The sequence below is a fragment of the Lontra canadensis genome, unplaced genomic scaffold (assembly GCF_010015895.1).
Source record: "Lontra canadensis isolate GAN:19392208 unplaced genomic scaffold, GSC_riverotter_1.0 scaffold59, whole genome shotgun sequence".
NCBI lineage: Eukaryota > Metazoa > Chordata > Mammalia > Carnivora > Mustelidae > Lontra > Lontra canadensis.
Window position 1 is genome coordinate 4,911,372 of NW_022631053.1, and position 20,504 is coordinate 4,931,875.

At 48.7% G+C, this 20,504-nt stretch overlaps 1 protein-coding gene across 7 annotated transcripts; it reads left to right on the forward strand.

The window, feature by feature from the left end:
* Nucleotides 1-306: 306 nt before the first annotated feature.
* FAM186B (family with sequence similarity 186 member B) lies at nt 307-19,804 on the forward strand. 7 transcript variants are annotated; one of them, XR_004384931.1, is made up of 9 exons: nt 307-548; nt 1,597-1,822; nt 7,649-7,831; nt 10,140-11,796; nt 12,264-12,456; nt 14,024-14,202; nt 15,221-15,407; nt 19,070-19,217; nt 19,640-19,804. XR_004384931.1 is itself a non-coding variant. In XM_032876857.1 (7 exons), the coding sequence occupies exons 1-7, from the start codon at nt 453-455 to the stop codon at nt 15,336-15,338; spliced, it is 2,652 nt and encodes an 883-aa protein (XP_032732748.1). In that variant the 5' UTR covers nt 307-452; the 3' UTR covers nt 15,339-15,412. The 7 variants fall into 7 exon arrangements, 2 of the variants coding, with proteins under 2 accessions (XP_032732748.1, XP_032732749.1); XR_004384930.1 differs by lacking the exon at nt 19,070-19,217; XR_004384929.1 differs by lacking the exons at nt 19,070-19,217; nt 19,640-19,804 and adding an exon at nt 18,103-18,423.
* Nucleotides 19,805-20,504: the final 700 nt, after the last annotated feature.

A 20,504-nucleotide genomic window follows, 5' to 3' on the forward strand; every position in this document is an offset into this window, starting at 1 on the left:
GGTGGCTCAGGGGGTTAAGTGTCTACCTTCCACTCAGGTCATGATCCCAGGGTCCTGGGATTGAGCCCCACATCAGACTCCTTGCTCAGTGGGGATCCTGGTTCTCCCTCTGCCTGCTGCTACCCCTACTTGTGCTCTCTGACAAATAAATAAAATCTTAAAAAAAAAAAAAAACCCACAATAGGTCGACTTAATATATCTTAGGTAATGGATAAAAAGCTAGATAACCATGCAGATAGTTGACAAGGAGCCTTTCTTCTAATCAAACTGATGATGTCACTGGAGAAAGGTCAGTTGGAACCTGATGTCTGGCAGTTATAGGGAGCTGTGTCTAGGCAGAGGGTACTCAGGAACCACCCTGGCACCCTTAACCCCAAAGCAGCTAGCATCCCATGTCCAGGCCTGGGTACCAGAGACACAGGACATCTTTACAACTACCAGGGTGATCCAAAATGGAGAAAGACAGGCCCCCACAGTTGATGACCCCTGCTTCAGTGAAAGCCATCATCTCAAAGATTGAGGCTGCCCAGCTAACACGGGCTCAGGAGGTAATACTTGAAATGAAGGAGTCACCCTTCTATTGGGATCTGATGTGGAGACTGGGAACTGACCACAGATTGGGGCAAGTATCCAGCTCTGGGCCTTCAGGGGTCCTGGGATCCTTAGTAAGCTGGGTTTGCAGACAGATTAATCCAAAATAGCCATCTCTGAGACTTGGCCTCTGTTGGGCAAACTGAAATCAAACAACCCCCATGAGGCAGGGCACAGGAAGGGAACAGCCTATAAGGAAGACCCAGGATGGCCCTGAGACACATAGTGATAAGTCTTAGCAGGGCAAGAGGAGGGGCCCAGACTTTCTGATTTGGGCCTCTTCTTGGCCACCTGTCAGCATCCTTCACAGTTAGCCCTAGAAGCTTACAGAGAAATGGCCAAAGGCTGAACTCACCCTGCATATGAGTCTCTACTGCAGTTTTTTTTTTTTTTTTTCAATGGGACCCTCTGATCCCAAGGGTTTCTTAGAGCCTCAGTTTTTCAGTCTGTTGCTTCAGGATGCTTATGAGATATCCAGAAGTCCCTAGAAAATTTTAAAATTCTGAAGAAATGCACACACTACATTTGTAGTATTCTCTTCCTTCCTGATCTGGTCTTAATCATCACAGGGACATTAAGAAGAGCTAACATGGGGCGCCTGGGTGGCTCAGTGGGTTAAAACCTCTGCCTTCGGCTCAGGTCATGATCCCAGGGTCCTGGGATCGAGCCCCGCATTGGGCTCTCTGCTTGGCAGGGAGCCTGCTTCCTCCTCTCTGCCTGCCTCTCTGCCTACTTGTGATCTCTGTCTGTCAAATAAATAAATAAATAAATAAATAAGAGCTAACACTTATTTTATGTGGCAGGCACTGTCCTAAGTGCTTTACAAATATTAATTCATTTAATCTTTACAAAAACTTGGTGACATCAGTACCCTAACAATCCCCAGTTTACAAGTAAGGACACGGAGGCCCCAAGAGGTGAACTGACTTGTCTGAGATCACCCCTTCCAGGCCATGGTGTCCGGCACTGGACTTCACACCCCTAAATCTGCTGCCTCCCATGTAGGATATTTCCTCCCAGCTCTCCGACATCTTGGACAATGTCAACTGTGTCATCAACCGCTTCCAGGAAGAACTAGGATATGATTTAAAAGAAAAGGCAAAATCTGACCGGACAGAGCGAAAGGGCAAGAACAGATTCATCTTGCTGGAGAAAATTGCCTCCTTCTCCGAAGACGCTAAGACCAAAGAGAAGCACTTGTACGAAATTCTTCGCTGGCTGGGTGACTGGGGTGAGTTTGTGGACCGGGTGCCTGGGGGCAGGCTCCTTCCCCGCTGGACACTGGTCCCACCCTCACTCCCATCTCCTCCTTACCCCACCCCAGGTGGGCTCTGGTGGGGCAGCAGGCACAGCACCTCTCTACTGAAACCTTCCCCTGCTCCCGTCACAGCAATCATGTCTACCCAGACAGACAAATGTGTGACTGTCCAGAACATAGTAGATTGTGACATTAGCTGCATGGGTGATGAAGCTAAGTCACAGGTCTGTGGTGACATCTCTCTTTTTTTTTTTTTTAATTAACACATAATGTATTATTTGCTTCAGGGGTACAGGTCTGTGAATCATCAGTCTTTCACAATTCACAGCACTGACCATGGCACATACTCTTCCCAATTTCCATCACCCAGCCACCCCATCCCTCCCCCCTCCCCCCTGCAACCCTCAGTTTGTTTCATGAGATTAAGAGTCTCTTATGGTTTGTCTTCCCTCCCCGGTTCCATCTTGTTTCATTTTTCCCTCCCTATCCCCCATGTCCCCCTGCCCTGCCTCTCAAATTCCTCATATCAGAGAGATCATATGATAACTGTCTTTCTCTGATTGACTTATTTCACTCTGCGTAATACTTCTAGTTCCATCCACCTCGTTGCAAATGGCAAGATTTCAGGTTTTTGATGGCTGCATGTACTCCATTGTGTGTGTATGTGTGTGTGTGTGTATGTATATATCTATATCTATATATATATATATGCCATATTTTCTTTATCCATTCATCTGTTGATGGGCATCTAGGCTCTTTCCATAGTTTGGCTATTGTGGACATTGTTGCTATAAACATTCAGGTGCACGTGCACCTTCGGATCAGTACGTTTGTACCTTTAGGGTAAATACCCAGTAGTGCGATCACTGGGTCATAGGGTAGCTCTATCTTCAACTCTTTGAGGAACCTCCATGCTGTTTTCCAGAGTGGCTGCACCAGCTTGCATTCTCCCCAACAGTGTAGGAGGGTTCCCCTTTCTCTGAATCCTCGCCAACATCTGTTGTTTCCTGACTGGTTAATTTTAGCCATTCTGACTGGTGTGAGGTGGTATCTCACTGTGGTTTTGATTTGCATTTCCCTGATGCCGAGTGATGTGGAGCACTTTTTCATGTGTCTGTTGGCCATGTGGATGTCTTCTTTGCAGAAATGTCTGTTCATGACATCTCATTTTTTTACCAAGGTTGAAATTAAATTCAAGCCCATGCTCTTTTATTTTTTTATTTGTATTTTTCCCAGATTTATTGAGATTTAATTGATAAATAACATTGTGTAATTTAGAATGTACACTGCCGTGATTTGATAGATGTATATGTTGTGCGGTGCTTGTCACAATCAGGTTAGTTAACACATTCATCGTCTCACAAGACTACCCTTTTTTTTCTGCTGAGAACATTTAAGATCTATTCTCTTAGTAAATTACAAGCATACAATATGGCATTGTTAGCACAGTCACCACACTGTATATTAGACCCCCCAGAACTTTTTTATGACTGAAACTTTGTACCCTTTGGCCAACACCTCCCCATTGCCCCCCCCCCCCCCCCGACCCTGGTAACCACCATCTACTGTCGGTTTCTGTGAGTTCAGCTTTTTAGATTCCACATGGAAGTGAAATAACACAGTGTTTGTCTCTCTCTGTCCGACTTACTTCATTTGGCCTAATACCCTCAAATTTCATCCATGTTGTGACAAATGGCAGGATTTCCCTTGTTATGATGGAATAATATTTCATTGCATGAAGGGGACACCTGGCTGGCTCAGGTGGAGGAACATAGGACTCTTGACCTCAGGGTCGTGAGTTCAAGCCCCACATTAGGGGTAGAGATTACTTAAATAAACTAAAAAATATATATATTTCATTGTGTATACCACGTTTTCTTTAACCATTCATTGATCAGCTGACACTTAGCTTGGTTTTATGTCTCGGCTCTTATGGATAATGCTTCAGTGAACCTGGGCATACAGATGTCTCTTGGAGGTAGTGCTTCCGTTCCCTTTGGACATATACCCAGAAGTGGGATTGCAGGATCATATGGTAATTGTATTTTTTTCAAAGATTTTATTTATTTATTTGAGAGATAGAGAGAATGAGAGCCAGCAAGCATGAGAGGGGGAAGGTGAGAGGGAGAAGCAGACTCCCTGGTGAGCCGGGAGCCCAATGCAGGACTTGATCCTGGAACTTCAGGATCATGACCTAGGCTGAAGCCAGTTGCTCAACCAACTGAGCTACTGAGGTCCCTGTTTTAATTTTTAGATTAAATACTGTTTTCCAAAATGGTGGTACCAACTTACATTCCCACCAACAGCGCAAAAGGGTCCCCTTTTTCCACATCCTCACCAACACTTGTTATCTCTAGTCTTTTTCATGATAGCTGTCCTATCAGGTATGAGGTAATATCTCCTTGTGGTTTTAATTTGTGCTTCCCTGACGATGAGTAGTGTTGAGCCCCTTTTCATGTACCTGTTGGCCATTTGTGGGTCTTTAGAAAAATGTCTATTCAGATCTTTTGCCTTTTTTTCTTTCATATACGTATTTAATCATAGGGTTGAGAGGAATCATAAATACAACCTGGCTCTACATTGTTAATATGACAAGTAACAAAAGAAGTGTGTCCAAATTGGTGTCATTTTAAAGTTGTCATCTCTAATGTTAGTGTGCCCTCAATATCTCTCAGGATACTTATTTTAATAATTGTCTGGTGCTGTTGGCCTCCTGCCCTCCCTCCCTTCAGGGCCACGGACCATTGTCACTTTCACTAAAGCTCCTTTTCAACTTCAGGAGTCACCATACCCCTGTGGTTAAAATTACTGGCTGTGGGGAAGCTGTGAGTCTGTCTCTACCATTTAGGAGATGTATGAACTTAGGCAAGCCATTTGATTTTTCTGCACGGCTGGTTCCTCATCTCTGGAATAGTTGGTCCTGCCCCAGCCAGGTCCACACTGACACATGGCTTGGACACATTTATCAGCACAACGGGGGATACACATTTGCCTGCTTTCCTCAACACCAGGACAACTCTGAAAGTAACCACCAGTAGGTAGTTTTCTCCCCAAGTCGAAAGGCTGTTTGATCACTGATTCTGTGCCATTTACACTTAAACCAGTTCAGAACGTGTTGGAGGTTGGAGCTAGTGCAGAAAATTTTATCAAAAGGATATGGGTATGACTTTTGTGTAGCCACAGATTGGCTATGGTTGGGCAATTAAGTTGTTGTCACTTTTCAGGGGGCCACTTTCTGGAAGCTCGGTGCTCACATGAAAGGAAAGCTTTCTGAGAACAGGCCAGCCTCCTTTGTTCTTTTTTTTTTTTTTTAAAGATTTTATTTATTTATTTATTTATTTGTCAGAGAGAGAGAGAGAGAGAGAGCGTGCACGTGCACAAGCAGGCGGAGTGGCAGACAGAGTGGCAGGCAGAGGCAGAGAGAGAAGCAGGCTCCCGGCAGAGCAAGTAGTCCGAGGCGGGACTCGATCCCAGGACACTGGGATCATGACCTAAGCCGAAAGCAGTGGCCCAACTGACTGAGCCACCCGGGGTTCCCTCTCCTTTGGTCTTTATCATAGCTTCTGTGTGGCCTTTGCCCCGCTTTTTTTAAATTGGATTATTTGTTTTGTTGGCTCTTGAGTTGTATGAGCTCCTTCTTTTGGATATTTTCCCCTTATCAGATAGACCTGTTTGCAAATACTTCCTCCCATTCTGTAGATTGCCTTTATCATTTTTTTTTTAAGATTTTACTTACTTATTTGACAGAGATCACAAGTAGGCAGAAAGGTGGGGGGTGGGGTAGCAGGTGCCCCGCCAAGCAGAGAGCCTGACGAGGGTCTCAATCCTAGGACCCCGAGGTCATGACCTGAGCTGAAGGCAGAAGCTTTAACCCACTGAGCCACCCAGGCGCCCCATCATTTTGTTTTGTTGATGGTTCCTTTTACTGTGCAGAAACTTTTTAGTTTGATGTAGTCCCCCTTGTTTATGTTTGCTTCTTTTTTCTCTGCTTTTGGTGTCATAGCTACAAAATCATTGCCAGGACCAATGTCAAGAAGCTTTTCCCCTATGTTTTCTTCTAAGAGTTTTATGGTTTCAGGTCTTACATTTAAGTCTTTCATCCACTTCAAGTTAATTTTTGTGAGTGGTGTAAGATAGGGGTCCAATTTACATGAATGTCCAGGTTTACCAACATCACTCATTGAGGAGCCATCCTTCACCCACTGCGTATTCTTGCCCTGTTTGTCAAATATTAGTTGCCCATGAATGCAAGGGCTTATTTCTGGGTTTTTTATTCTATTCCACTTGTCCCTGTATTTCTTTTTATGCCAATACCATATTGTCTTGATTACTATAGCTTTGTAGCACAGTTTGAAATCAGATAGTATGACACCCCCAGCTTTGTTCTTTTTCTCAAGATCACTCTGGCTGTTTGGGGCCTTTTGTGGTTCTCTGTGAATTTTAGGATTGTTTTTTCTGTTTCTGTGAGAAATGCTGTTGGCATTTTGTTAGAGATTTCACTGAATCTGTAGACGGCTCTAAGACGGTTGTATGGATATTTTAAACCATATTGTTTTCCAATCCATGAATATGGAGTACCTTTCCATTTATATGTGTCTTCTTCAATTTCTTCTATCAACATCTTACAGTTTATAGTGTGGAGATCCTTTACCTCCCTGGTTAAATTTATTCCTAAGTATATTATTATTTTTGATGCTGTTGTAAAGGGGATTATTTTTTTTCTTTTTCAGATAGTTTATTGTTAGCATATAGAAATGCAACTGATTTTTAAAGAGACCTTTACTGGTATTTATTTTGAGAGTGAGAGAATGCACATGCATGCATGCAGTTGGGGAGAGGGGCAGAGGGAGGGGGGAGAGAGAATCCCCAGCAGGCTCCACACCATGTGGAGCCTGATGGTGGCCTCTATCCCACAACCCTGAGATCATGACCTGAGCCAAAATCAAGAGTCGGTTGCTTAAGTGACTAAGCCACCCAGGTGCCCCGAAATGCAACAGACTTTTGTATGTTGATTTTGTATCCTGCAACTTTACCGAATTTGTTTATTAGTTCTAACAGGTTTTTTTTGTTTGTTTTTTTTTTGTTTTGTGGAACACACCAGGTAGTTTATAGGTGATATTCAAAGTACTTAATGACCCTTACTTCATGGGCGCTGGGCCAAACAGCACCGATGCCAGCTGTAAACAATTGGTATAGCCACTTGAATGTGGACCATCTAGACGCAGCCCTAGAGCTAGTGCTACCCGCATTAAGATCAGAGTTATGCCTTCACAAGACCTTCTTCTGCCATGAGGTTGGGCAGATGCTGCAGTGTTGGCGTAAGGTGGTATAGGGATGGGCCCCATGCCCTTCACACTGCCTGCCCCCAAGGAGCTCTCAGTTCTGTGGTCCTTCAGCTCCCTCCAAGATCTAAGCAGAGTTGTTCACTCCAGTTAATTCATTTAATTGTCCAGATACCAGACTAGGCAAAGGAGGTATAGAGCAAACCAAGACAGACACATCCCTTGGCTTATAGTTAAACAACAACACAGTTTAACATTTATTGCATATTTTCTACATAGCAGGCTTCCTGTTAATCACTTCACATGTATTAGCTCATTTAATTTCCATCCAGCCCTCTCACAGGCATGTATGCTGAGGCTTGGAGAAATCAGTAACTTACCCAACATCACACAGCTAGTAATAGGTGAATCGAATCCAACCTCAAAGCCTGCTGGTGTAACCCCCATGCTGTGGGACTCCTTAGGGCTCCCTAGAGGACAGATTGCACTCAGCCTGTACCCCCCACTCCATTTACAGGTGACAGTCTCACCTATGAGCTCAGGAACAGGAAGGGTAAGGAGGAAGAGAAAGCTCTGGATGAATGGATTGAGGTGATGGAGAAGGTGTTACCTCTGTCCCTCATTGCCACCAAAGGAGGCATCGAGTCTCTCATTTCCCTCTGCTCTACTCTCATTGAAAGACAAAAGAAAGGGACACAAAGTAGGTTGCAGGCATGGGGGGCAAGGGGGATTGGTGGGGTGGATGCCATCTCAGAGGAAAAAGTCTCATACTGGGGTCTATGGGGGTCTTTCTGACTCTTCTTCATTAACAAAAGCCTTATCTGAGATGGAGGGGCAGTACTGAGGGGTTGGGCTATTGAACCCAAATTGAGCACTGAGCAGATCTGAGCTGTGGAGGGAGGAGTAATGTGAAGACATGTCCCTGCTGGTGCTTGCTGGGGCTGTAGCTTCATGGAGGTCCTAGGAGATCAAGGCTAATAAGCCAGAAAGGCTGGATGGAGTATGTAGCTGGATCCCAAAGAACATCCCTTCCTTACTCCAAATCCAGCTGCAGAGCCAAGAAATCTGGTGAGACTCAGCCAGAGGCCCTTCCAGAACCTTCTCAACTGTGGCTGCTCCAGAAATGGTCAATCAACAACATGGCTCAACCTTGAAATTCTACTCGTATCAGCCCTAGAAGGGACCTGAGATTATTTACTCCTCCTACATTTTGTTTTCCTTTTTAAAGATTATTTATTTATTTATTTGACAGGCAGGGAGAGTGGGAGAGGGAGAAGCAGGCTTCCCGCAGAGCAGGAAGCCTGATGCGGAGCTTGATCCCAAGACCCTGGAATCATGACCTGAGCCTAAGGCAGATGCTTAACAATTGAGCCACCCAGGTGCCCCTCCTCCTACATTTTGTAGATGACAACATTAAAGCTCAGAAAAGAGAAAAAAACATAAAACAAAACAAAAAACAAAAAAACTGTGGCAAAACCAGACCCCACACTTGGGTTTTCTGGCTTCTTAATCTTACTCGAGAGCATGGGCTTCACAGTCAGATGAACTTGAGTTTGAATCCCATGTGCCAGTTTCGGGCTGTGTGACTTTGAACAGGTTGTTTCATCTTTGTGAACCTCATTCTTGTCATACACAAAGTGAGGAGTGCACCGCCCACATGCCAGGCTCCACTGGGTCTGAGGCATCTGTCACCATGCTCAGGGCTTAATAAGCAGTAGGTCATGTTAGGGTTTTGTCATTGATTATCATGGCCAGGATCCTTATCAAGCAAGATTGATAGTTGGGGGAGGAAGGAAGCAGGGAAGGGTGTGCAAGGAGACAGTCTCTCCTACAATCCTTAGCACATTATGTCTTGAAATGTAGTTATTTTTATACGCATTTCTCTGCTGGATTATAAACTCCTGGAGGGCAAAGGCTGTGTCCTATTCATTTCTTCTTAGGGATTACTTACTGAGCACTTACTAGGTACCTAGTTCTGTGCTTGCCACTAAACATGCATGATTTAGTGAAGTCCAATGAGTAGATGCTGTGGTGATCCCCATTTTTCAGAAACAGAGGCACTGAGAGGTTAGGGAACTTGCCTAAAGCAAATAGTAAGGATGGGATTCAAGCCCAAGTTATCTGATTCTAGAATTCAACCTCTGAACCATTAGGCCATATGGCCTCTCTGACAATATTAGCTAAGTGCTAGCTTGACTTCAGTGCCACTTAATTTCCATGTACCCTTTAGCCTGTCATCCAAAGTTAGCTAGTGTTTTTTCTGTCAAGTGATGTTTGTCGGATGGACAAGTGAATGGATGCTCCAAGATAATCACTCTCGCAGCCCTACGTACATAGATCAAGGGAATACTGCTAGGACCATGACCTAGTCCTTAGGAGCTGAAGCCTATGAACGGGTTTGAAGAGTGTACGGCCTGTACTTATGTACATTTTCCTGAGAAGGTCCCTGCTTTCATCAAAGTATCAAAAGAGTTCATGACCCCCCAAATGGAAGAAGACATTAGTCATTAAAAAACCCAATGTGTGAACAGTGGCGGAATCATGTGGTAAATTCTCTACACAGTCTAGTGGTGACTGGGAAAGGGAAGCAAAACTTCTCAGGTGATCTGGAATCTAAGTCCCAGGTAGGCTTCCAGAGTTTGGGTAGTTGACAGTAGGGAGCCAAACATGGATACTGAGGGAAGTAGCACGATTAGAAAAGTAAATTTACTCCAGGGAAATATGTAGGATTAGAAATACATTGAATTAGATAGTTTCAGGCCCCATGGGCCCTGCAGGTGCCTTGGAGCTGGCAGACCCCAGTGGGCAAGCTCTGGGCAAGCTCTGAGCCTGACAGAGACCTCTCCTGACAATATCTCCCCTGGTCTCACGTGTCGCCTCAGCTCCTTATTCTTGCCAAAGGCCTAAGAGGGTTGGATAGGGAATTTGGCCAAGCAGGGTGTAGAGAATCTGTATAATCCGTGGCACCCACGGAAGTTTATTGCTTTTGTTCTCTCCACCTCTCCTAGTACCCAAACACACCTTCTGGCAGGGCTGGTGGGAACAAAGCCCCCCGAGATCTGCATCCTACCCTCAGCCACTGAGCCCAGAGCAGATGCTCCAGGACAAGCATACTACATGCATGAAGGTCTCTGAGGTGATGTCCATGCTGCAGGAGCTCCTGGACTCCACCATGTTCAACCAGGGAGAGATCAGAGCCATCAGGTACATGTCTGCTGTGGTGGAGAACCTCAACAAGGCCTTGACCCTCCAGCACAAAGAGAACAGTAACCTAGAGACCAAATACAGGAACCTGGAAATAGAGATGACCAAAGAACTCAGCAGCCAGAGGCTCTACTTCCAGAATTCCCTCCAAGTTCTACAGAGCAAGAGGGATGCCCTACTAAAGCAGGTGGAAATTCTAGGGGGAAAATACCATGACCTTCTCCTGATAAAGCATACCTTAGAATTCCAGCTGAAGAAGGCTCAGTCTGCTAGAGATCAAGCAGAAGAACCAGCCAAGATCTTGATCGACTTCCTGGGCCCCACTGAGAAAGAGACCCTCTCAAAGAAAGAAAGAGTCATGGAGAAAACCCAGCAGGAGAGGTTGCTTTTGTCACTGCCCCCAGGTTTCATGACCGAAGCCTGGGACAGTGATACTAGGCCTTCAACGTCTCAGGCACTTTCCACCATGACCACACATGCAAGGATTGCCGATGTGTACAGCAGCAAGGACACTGAGTGTCTCCAGCCCATGTTGCTATCCATAGTAGACAACAAGTTTCCTAAGAAATGGGAAGGACTAGCAGCCGAGAGCCCAGGCCACCAAGTCAAAGACCAGAAGGATTTCCAGAAAGCAGCCCAAGAGAAGGAAGGACTCCAAATTAAGTCCCATGTTAGGATGCAGCTGTCCCCAGAGAGCTCTAAGAAGGTGGCCTTGGAGAGCAAGATGGAACACCGGGAAGAAGAACTCAGCTGGGAGAGGCAGAGGCAGCAGTGGCTGGAGGAGGAGGCGATGTGGCTGCAGCGGCAGAAGAAATGGGCCCTGCTGGAGCAGGAGCATCAGGAGAAACTGCAGCAGTGGGAGATGGAGGAGGCGGCGAGGGAGCAGCAGCGGAGGTTGGGCCAGCAGGAGAAGGAGCAAGGGGGCCCACGGAGAGACCTGGAGCGGTCGGGGGAGGACGTGGACAGGGTGATCTTCACGACCACCAGGCGGTGGAAAGACCTGGAGAAGACATCCCTGGCACCTCCCCCAAGCCGGGCCCAGTCTGCTCACCAAGGCAGGAGGCCACGCCAGCCCAGGTCCCCTAATACTCCACAGCCTTCCCCCAGACACCAGAGGAACCTGCGTTCCGCCAAGTCTACCCAGAAACCATGGGCCTCCCAGGTTCCCATGAAGCCCAAGAAATCGGCCTCCTTCCCTGTCACAGGGACATCCATCCAAAAGGTGTCCCGGCCTCCGTTGCATATCTCCCCGGCAGCTCTTAAGGGCAAAGTATACCACATGGATGCAGAGGCCCAGAGGAAGAACCTGCAGCTCCTGAGCAAGGAGGCTGAGCCGGGGCTGCCGCACTCACTGCGCAGCAAGGCGTTGGAGCTCACCACCACCACCATGGAGCTCAGCACACTCCGGCTGCAGTGCCTGTGCCACAGGTACATCCTCTACAGGCGCTTCCAGAGCCTCCGGTAGGTACCCCTGGAGCCCGAGCCCCCCGCCGTGTGTGGGCAGAGTCAACACCTAAATAGAGAGGAGGAGCACAGGGTGAATGGGGATGGAGAGGTCCCCCCAGACAAGGTCCCCTGAAGGAGGGGACTGACAAAGGGTGTCTGGCCTTGGGGCCTTGACAGATCAGGAAATTGCTTTTCCTCCAAGCCCGCTCCCTTATTTCTTCATCTCTTCCCTTCACCCTGTCCCTAATGCACCTACTATGCTCCCCGGCCTGCCTTACTCTCTCTCTCTGTTTCCAGCCAGGCCCCATGGCTCCTCACCTCCCACCACCTTGCACTTCTCTGTCTCCTGCTTTCCTTGGCTTTCAACAGCCTCTGTTGCTCTCCTTGCTGTCAGCATCTACAACACAGAGTCCTCTCTGCTTAACAGACTTGGGGGAGTGGGAAGCCCTTTCACCCACAAAGTCACTTCCCTCGTCTCCCAGACAGGAAGTGACTGACCACATACAAGTCCTGCGGGAAACTGGGACTGCCTACAAGGCCCAGAACCTCTACATCTTCCTGAATAACATCGACCACCTGCAGAACCTCTGGCTGCAGGCCTGGGCAGACAAGCAGAAGGACCTGGAGGAGAAGCGCCGAGAGTGTCTGAGCAGCATGGCGACCATGTTCCCCAAGGTGGGCCTCCCCTGCCAGAAGTCAGCGCCATCAGGAGGGCCAGGGCCAGGAAGTGAGCCAGTGGGGCTCTGGAGTAGAACTGGGGAGCAGGCAGCTGAAAGGAACTAGGAGGGCAGGTGAGGGCCTCTGAGGCAAGAAGAGGCGAAGGCTGGAAGCACCTGAGTGGGAGGAAGGGCAACTTTCCAGTTTCCATATATGGGGGAGGCTGGGAGAGAGAGGCCCTCAGAATAAGCTGTAGAAAAAGGACTGTTGGGGAGAGGGGAGGCAGCTGGACCCTGCAGTCCCAGCTTTGTGCCCAAGTTCTCCCTCCCTCATGGGTCCCTCCGCCCTGCTCCTATGGGTTCTACTTGCTCTTCCGGCTTGGTCACAGCTGTCTTTGGCACCCACATGCCCCGGTCTCACTCTGCTACTCTCTGGGGACAGCTCCCTTGGCTTCCAGATACCAGGTCTCTTCCCATCACTTCCTGCTCAAGGTTCCTGACAGGTAAAATCACTGAGACCCTGGTTGAAAATGTCTTCACTCAGTCCCTTCACTCCGAATGGACAGTTTGTCTGGAGACAGAAGTCTAGGTTAGAATTATTTTCCTTCTCAATTTTAACAGCTCTGCTCATAGCCTTCTGGGTTTTGGTGTTGCCGTTGACAGTACAAAGTCTTTTTGAGGCCTGACCTGTGCGTTTGACCCGTTTATACTCTCTAGGGGCCAGCTTCGGTTTCCCCTGCTAGCAGGCTCAGAGAAGCAGCGAGTGTTGACGTGGTCCACAGGGGGCTAGCTGACAGTTTGGGGGGGATTGGGAAATCACAGCATTGGCTCAGAACCCACAGGGAGTCCTCCCTAGGGTTGAGCCAAGAGGGCGATTTGAGTTTGGGGGAAGCTGTGTGCAGAGGCACACAGCATAAGTGCTGACACTGAGCAGTTGGAGGAGGCTTGGCCGTGGGGCAGTCCTCTCAACTCAGTTTCCTACCACTTTCCTCTAGCCCTGATCATCTGCTATAGGTAGCTTGACTTGCTACATTGGTTTTGAGGCTGAGAAGGAAGGGGACAGGGAGGGTTCCCTCACTCCTCACGCAATGCCAAGGCAGGGGCCGAAGAAAAAGACACCCAGAGCATTCTAGGCACAACTCAGCCTCACGTCATGAGCACTGCGTGCTGTTTTGAGCTCCTGTTGCTCTGGCTTCCTGTAGTTTTTTCCTTGCTCAAGTTTTGGGACACTGAGGTGGCTCAGTTGTTAAGCATCTGCCTTTGGGTCTGGTCATGATCCCAGGGTCCTGGGATCGAGTCCCACATGGGGTTCCCTGCTCAATGGGGAGTCTGCTTCTGCCTCTCCCACTCCCACTGCTTGTGTTCCCTCTCTGGCTGTGTCTCCTCTCTCTGTCAAATAAATAAATAAAATCTTTAAAAAATTTTTTCAAGGAGTTTTTAGGAAATTTGATACTCGGGGGTCCCAGGAGTCTCTGATTGGAGGGATTCCCTGGGGCTTACCTTCTCTTCTCAGCCCCAAGTCAGGCTGTGCTCTGGAGAGGGGATGAATTCCTGTCTCTGTGACGCCTCTCTGCTGGTTCCTCTAGCTCCAGCTGGAGTGGAACATCCATTTGCACACTCCCATGATCACCAACCCAAAGTCCAGGAAAAACAAGCCACCCCCATCCTTTCTCCGGCGCATCCACTCCTGCGGCCCCTTCAGCAGGCAGTCCCCAGAGCACTTCACACCCAAGCACTGGGAATGTGCTCCCCTGCGCTGGGCCCGGTAGGTGACGGGCAGCCCGAGGGATGGGTGGGGGTACTGGGAGCAAGAGTGGGGATGGCCAGACTGGGGAGACTGGCAGCTTGGTGAGGACAAAGACAGGCCAAGCTCACCTCATGAGTTGCAAGATGCCTGCCTTCTCAGCCACCCTGCTTGACTCTGCCCATTGGCTCACAAGCCCGTGCGTGTGCGTGCGTGCGTGCGTGTGTGTGTGTGTGTGTGTGTGATGACGACAAGACGTGGGCTTCAGAAGCCAGCCAGGTCAAGTAGGTTTCAAATTGCAACTGAGCATTGCTGGTCGTGTGTGTGTGTGTGTGTGTGTGTGTGTGTGTGTGATGACGACAAGACGTGGGCTTCAGAAGCCAGCCAGGTCAAGTAGGTTTCAAATTGCAACTGAGCATTATTGGTCCAGCACCTGCTATTGATCTGTCTGTATAAACAGACCTGATCCTTCCCACCATGTAACCTCCAGGCTCAGAAAGAGATACCATGAGGGGCGCCTGGTTGGCTCAGTGGGTTAAGCCTCTGCCTTCGGCTCAGGTCATGATCTCAGGGTTCTGGGATCGAGCCCCGCATCAGGCTCTGTGCTCAGCAGGGAGCCTGCTTCCCCCTCTTTCTCTGCCTGCCTCTCTGCCTACTTGTGATCTCTCTCTCTCTGTCAAATAAATAAATAATATATTTTTTAAAAAAAAGAGAGATACCATGAGCTTCTGGGGGGGGCGGTCAAGAACACACACATCCTCCCCTGGGTGGGACATCCCTGGGACACATGCCTAGAAGAACAGAGGCCATCCTAGCGCCCCTCCAGCTGCCCCTCAGCCAAAGAAGCCCCAGGGAGATGAGGCTTAGGGTCAAGGGGAAGCGAGGTGACAGGACGGTGGTGACAACTATTTGAGAGGGCAAGAAAACAAGACCCAATGTTTTGGGCCTTACGGATTTGGGGAGCTTATTGTTTTTTGATCTCCTTCTGTGTATCTAACTTTTTTGTCTCTTTTCTATGCTTTTGACCTCCATACCCCAGCCAGCAGGAGAACCAGATGGAAGCCATCTGGAGAACTGATGTGGCCTCCTCCAGTCACCCAGTAGAAAAGAGGACTCCCCCCCAGCCTGCCCTGGGACCAGCTTGGAGGGTGCCCTGACATTCCCCGGCTGTTGGCCTTGGATGTGCCTTCCTCCTATCGGAGAAGCTTACAGTCCCTCAAGACCTGGTAAGGTGTAAGCCTAGACAGTTAATCTGGATTTGGGGAGACCTTCTCACCAAGGCCAGGGACCAGAGTACACACCGTCTCAGACCAACAACCCAAGAGATCACTTTGCCGACATTCATAACGACCTCATTTATCACACCAGATCAGACAGAGACGCTCAGCCGCCTCACCGGCCATCAGCTTGGGTCCCCACGCCACCATTCCAGTTCTCTCACAGGACTTCATGTAGTATCTCAGAAGATCACTATGCAAGTCTTAACTGCCCACTTGTTGCCTGAGCTGCCATGTGTTTCCTGATTTGGCTTAGGAGGTGAATTCTGCCCTATACTGGGGAGGGGGGTCGTTCTCATTGAGAGAACCAGGTGCAGGAATGGAGAGATGAGGGAGACCAAGAATCCTGTGATGAACCTGACACTCGGGCCTGGGCCTGTCTTTGGCATTCTCATTTCCTTACTGCCTTCGAGAATTGTTCCCAGGAAGAACTGTTGAGGGGAAGGGGCAGGACTCAGTGGGCCGACAGGAGGCTTTTCTAGTTAGGGAGCCTCCACACTCCTTTGGCTCTCCAGGCTTGAAGATGTCACTGTTGAAGACTCAAGGCTCTTTCAAGGAGCCTTTTTAGATGTTTGGAGACAATCGCAGCTGCCCCTTGTGGCCCTGACCCTGCCCCAATTATAGATCTTTGACAGGGAGAGGGCACTGAGGCCTGCTAGTCTAGATCTAACCAGAACCAAGGCTATAGGATGCTGCTACTGCCCTGCCCTCCAGACGGGGACTTAGGGAAGAGAGGATGACATGATAAGATCAAACAAGGCTGGCCCTTGGCTCTGAAGCAGGCCCAAGGGTCCCAGATGGTACACAGACACCTGGCTTCCAGTTCCTGGAGAGTGGCTAAGAGATATGTGTGTGTCCGTATGTGTGTATGTTGTTAGCTGAGTTGGAAAGGGCAAACGGAATTAATTGAACGTAACCAAAACAACACTGTGGCGGAACTCAGGAAACCTGAGGTCAGCTGGGGCCCCGCTCCGCTAAGATTTGGCTAAACTTGCCCAAGGCCCCCCATAGTAGAGTCTCTTCTCCCCGAGCTCCTCCTCTCTCTGCATCCCTGCCAGGGCCCGGGCTTGGCTTGGCATCTGCTTGAATCTCAGGCCTTTGTTCTTCCCCCACACATAAATATGTGTGACTATCAAGAATACACACTGCACTTGACCCTTGAAAATTTACGAAGTGGGTGGGAGGATGATGGGGAAAGGGCTTCTCCGAGAACAGCACCGAACGACAGCCTCCTTTCTCACCCTCTCTGGCATAACATGCAGAACTCATTCCTTCCTGTCTCCTGCAGAGCTGTTCCACCCACACCCAGGCCTCCACTGGGATCTCAGCTTCAGGCTTACGCACTTATCAAAATATTGTTCCCGGCAAAGACAGCTTCCCCTTTCCAGGGGAATTTAAGTGAATACAATTTTCTTCCCCCCCTTTCTTAATTCGATACAACTCTGTTCAGTGCATCATACTATCAGGTGTAGAGGCAAAGCCCTGCTGCTTCTGTCTTCTTGCTCCGCATCCCAGGTGGGTGTCTCTTCCTTGCATGTCAGGCTGGTCCGGAATGGTTCAGTGCGGGGGCTCCCCACGTTGTCTTGGGACCCGTTATTGTGGCGTGGGAATCGGCCACTCTCTAATGAAAGTTCTCAGCCGCTTGCCCGGGCTACTGCTGCCTGAGGGTATGGCGGGGGTTGGCTGTGCTGCTTTCTTTGCAAGGGCTCCTTGCGTGGAGACACACTCCGCTTTCACTCCTACTAGAGGGTACCTTCTCTCTGGCCACCTGCCCCTGGCTCACCAAGGATCCTCAGATCCAGCTGCGGTGTGGTCCCAGGTCACTCATTTCTTAGTGTTCCTGTCACCCTCAGCAGCTCCCCGGGCCCAGGTCACAGCACCATCTAGTCTCCTAAGTAGGGACAGGCTGCACACCGCCTTCCCCATTCTCCTGTCCGTGGTGGACAGCCTGTCTCATCTACAGGCCCCTGGGGTGTCCCCTTAGAACACGGGGAAAGGCTCTTCATCGTCCCTCCATGGGTTGGGACACTAGAAAGGACCTGTCCCTCAAAAACCAGCAGACCCCCTCCACCAAGAGCTGGCTCTGCCTTGTCTTGTAAACCTCTCCCTTGGGCTTCCTGTCTGACAGGTGAGATCACTGAGTGCCCGCACGCACCAAACACTGTCTACTGTGGCAGAAGAATCACAAGGCTGATTCTAAGTGCTCTGTCCTCCTCAGCTCGCGGACTATTCCCGCGCCGCCCAAGCTCAGTGGTTCACGTGCTCTGCCAAGGTGTAGCGAGCACAGATGCACACAGACCTCCACCCTGCTGCAGACGGACTGATGGACTGACGAGAGGGCTTGTAACTGTTTCTGGGGAAGGAGATGAGCAAGCAGGGAGTGGCAAGGAAGGAACCTGGATGGAGAGGAAAGAGCAGGGGAGGATGAGGGGAGGGAAGAGGAAGTACCCTGTGATGTGAGACAAGAGGTAGAGCCCCTAGGATGTGGCACAAGTGTTACGGTGAGCAGTTCCACATCGGGATCCAGGCTGGGTGATGCCCTGGACTGTCTCCCAGAGGCCACGAGGGAAGCTCTTGGGTGGGCTGGATGGGCTGGGTGACCTCTCAGCTGCTCTCCAACCCAAAATTGAATTGACTTTTTCAGTGCCTTGGTGGCTGACAGAAAGGAACACCAGGAAGCCCCAGATGAGTCAGCTGAGCTTGCTTGTAAGAAGTCCAATGAGTCCTTTCCTGGAACTCTAAAAAGCCAGAAGGATAGAGATGATCTCAGTCCCCACTCCATCCCTTAGTCAGTGATTCTCAAACTTCAGGGTGACTAAACATCACATGGAAACTTGTTTCAAAGGCAGGTTCCAGCTGGTGTTTTTACACAAACATCCTGGGTATCGCTAAGTAGTCCTAGAACTTTGAGAAACACTACTTTCCTCCTTCAGTCACCAAACTGTACATTTTTAAATAAAATAGCGGTGTGTTTATTTTTAAACATTTCTGTGTTGTTGCTGAAAACCCACCCCTCCCCAACTCATTTCCCCAGCCAGCTCATGACCACCCAGCCCCTGACCTGGAGATGCCCATCGGGGCGCTTTCCCCAAGAAGTGTCTCTACCCTTTGGGAGCCAACAAGCTGAGAAGGCCACGATTAGTGCCTGGCAGACACCGGTAACTTTTTACTGAATCACAGTCCTGGACAGATAAGTAACTGTTGTGCTGATAATTAGCGGGAAAGCTCAGAAGTTAAGAACAAAAGCTGATATCAAGTACCAGTCAAGGCCAAGTGTCATTGGTGGGGGAGGCAGAGGCGTGTAGATCTCTGAGGAGTGAGGGCTCAAGGGAAGACAAGGGGACACAAAAGTTCCAGATCTAGATGCTGTGGGCCAAGGCGGCCATCTCTGGAAATTGTCTTCGATGCAGTTACACTACCTTTGTGAGTTCATTCAGCCAACCAGCACCGATGCCTGCCCTGCTCTCCCTGGCACACAGCTGTCTGCCCCATCTTGAACTTGGTCTTCACCTCCCCCTCTTCTCCACTGGCCCAGCTGCACCTTTCCTGACATTGGTCAGGAAATAACCTTGCCCTCAGAGAACCTGTAATCCAGTGATTCTATTTATCAGGAACCGTGCTATCCAGGCTTCCACTCAAGGTCGAGACTCTGGAAGGAAGAAAAGGATATGGGATGTGAACAGCTGGCCTTTTGATGATGTCAGAGTAGAAAATGACTTCTGAGCAATGGCTTAGCACACAGCAAGGATGGAGAGGAAGGTGAGAGGCGTTCCTGATGCAGGTCTCACACAGGACAGCTCGGGCGAACCCTCCACTCCTGGCCTTTCAGGTCCCAGGTTTATTCTTTCTTTGGATGCCTTGCCCCAGTGGTATCCCCCACAATAAAATGCCCTCACGCTAAATGGACTGCTTTATATAATTTGAAAGGATTTATATAACTTTGCTTTGGAAATAACCGGCTAGGAGTTTTTTTAACATGTCGTTGGCTGTGACTCCTCAACGATCTTCATGCATAGGGATGAAATCTAACAAGTTTTGTAAATGTAAGAAGGATATTTTAATACTAAATTTGACAGTGTAATGAAACTGACAGTATTATGTTTTGTCAACAATTGCATATTAATATTTTTACAGACTTTTTGAAGCCAATGACATTTTAAGGGTTTCATACGTTTTTATAGGCTCTTGGCACTGGGCTTAAGGTGCCTAGTGGCTATACCTGGTCTGGTGATGGTGAACTTGGACTTTCTGGACATCCTCTAGCAAGCACTCTGGCAAGCTAGCAGAGTGTCTGCCAGATTCTTCTGCTTTGTTGACGGTTCCATCTCCTTGAAGGCAAAGAAGCTATGGATTGTCCAACGTGGGAAGCCAAGAAGTTTGGACACCAAGGAGAGAGATCTATCTCTGTCTCTCTATGATATATATGGTGTTTTTCGAGTTATGAGGTTTTTGATATGATACACGAGCTTCATTTTTTTTTTTTCAGAGCAAACTTGATGTACGTGGTCAAATAAGATATTACCTCCACCCCCCAAGAAAACTCCAGGAAGCCTGAGGCATGGAAAGGAATACTTCTTGTCATATTTCTTCGAGCCAGATTTAGGGATTGGCCATAGATCTGCTTGTGTGGCCCGTGGCCTTGGGGCCTCCAAGATGACAAGCCAATACTAATGTGGAGAAGGGGACATGAGGAAAGGGCCTGCTTTAACCCCTAAGCACAACCTGCAAGGAGGCACTGGTAAAGTAGAGAGGACAAAAACCTTTTGAAGACAACCCAGCCAAGAGCCAGGGAGCGGAAAGCCGTGCTGGGTCTTGTCTTCCTAGGTCTGGGGAGGCCAACTTGGAAAGTCAGAAAAAGGATGAACATGACTGCATGATTGGAAGAGTTAGCTTCTAAAAAAATAAAAATTAAAAATAAATACAAAAAAGCATGGCTAACATATAACTATCAATTGGGGACTTTGAAATAGCTATATTTACTATAAACAGTCTAGTGGAAATGGTGGACAACATGCTTAACAGGCGGGGAATTTGAGCAAAGAGTAG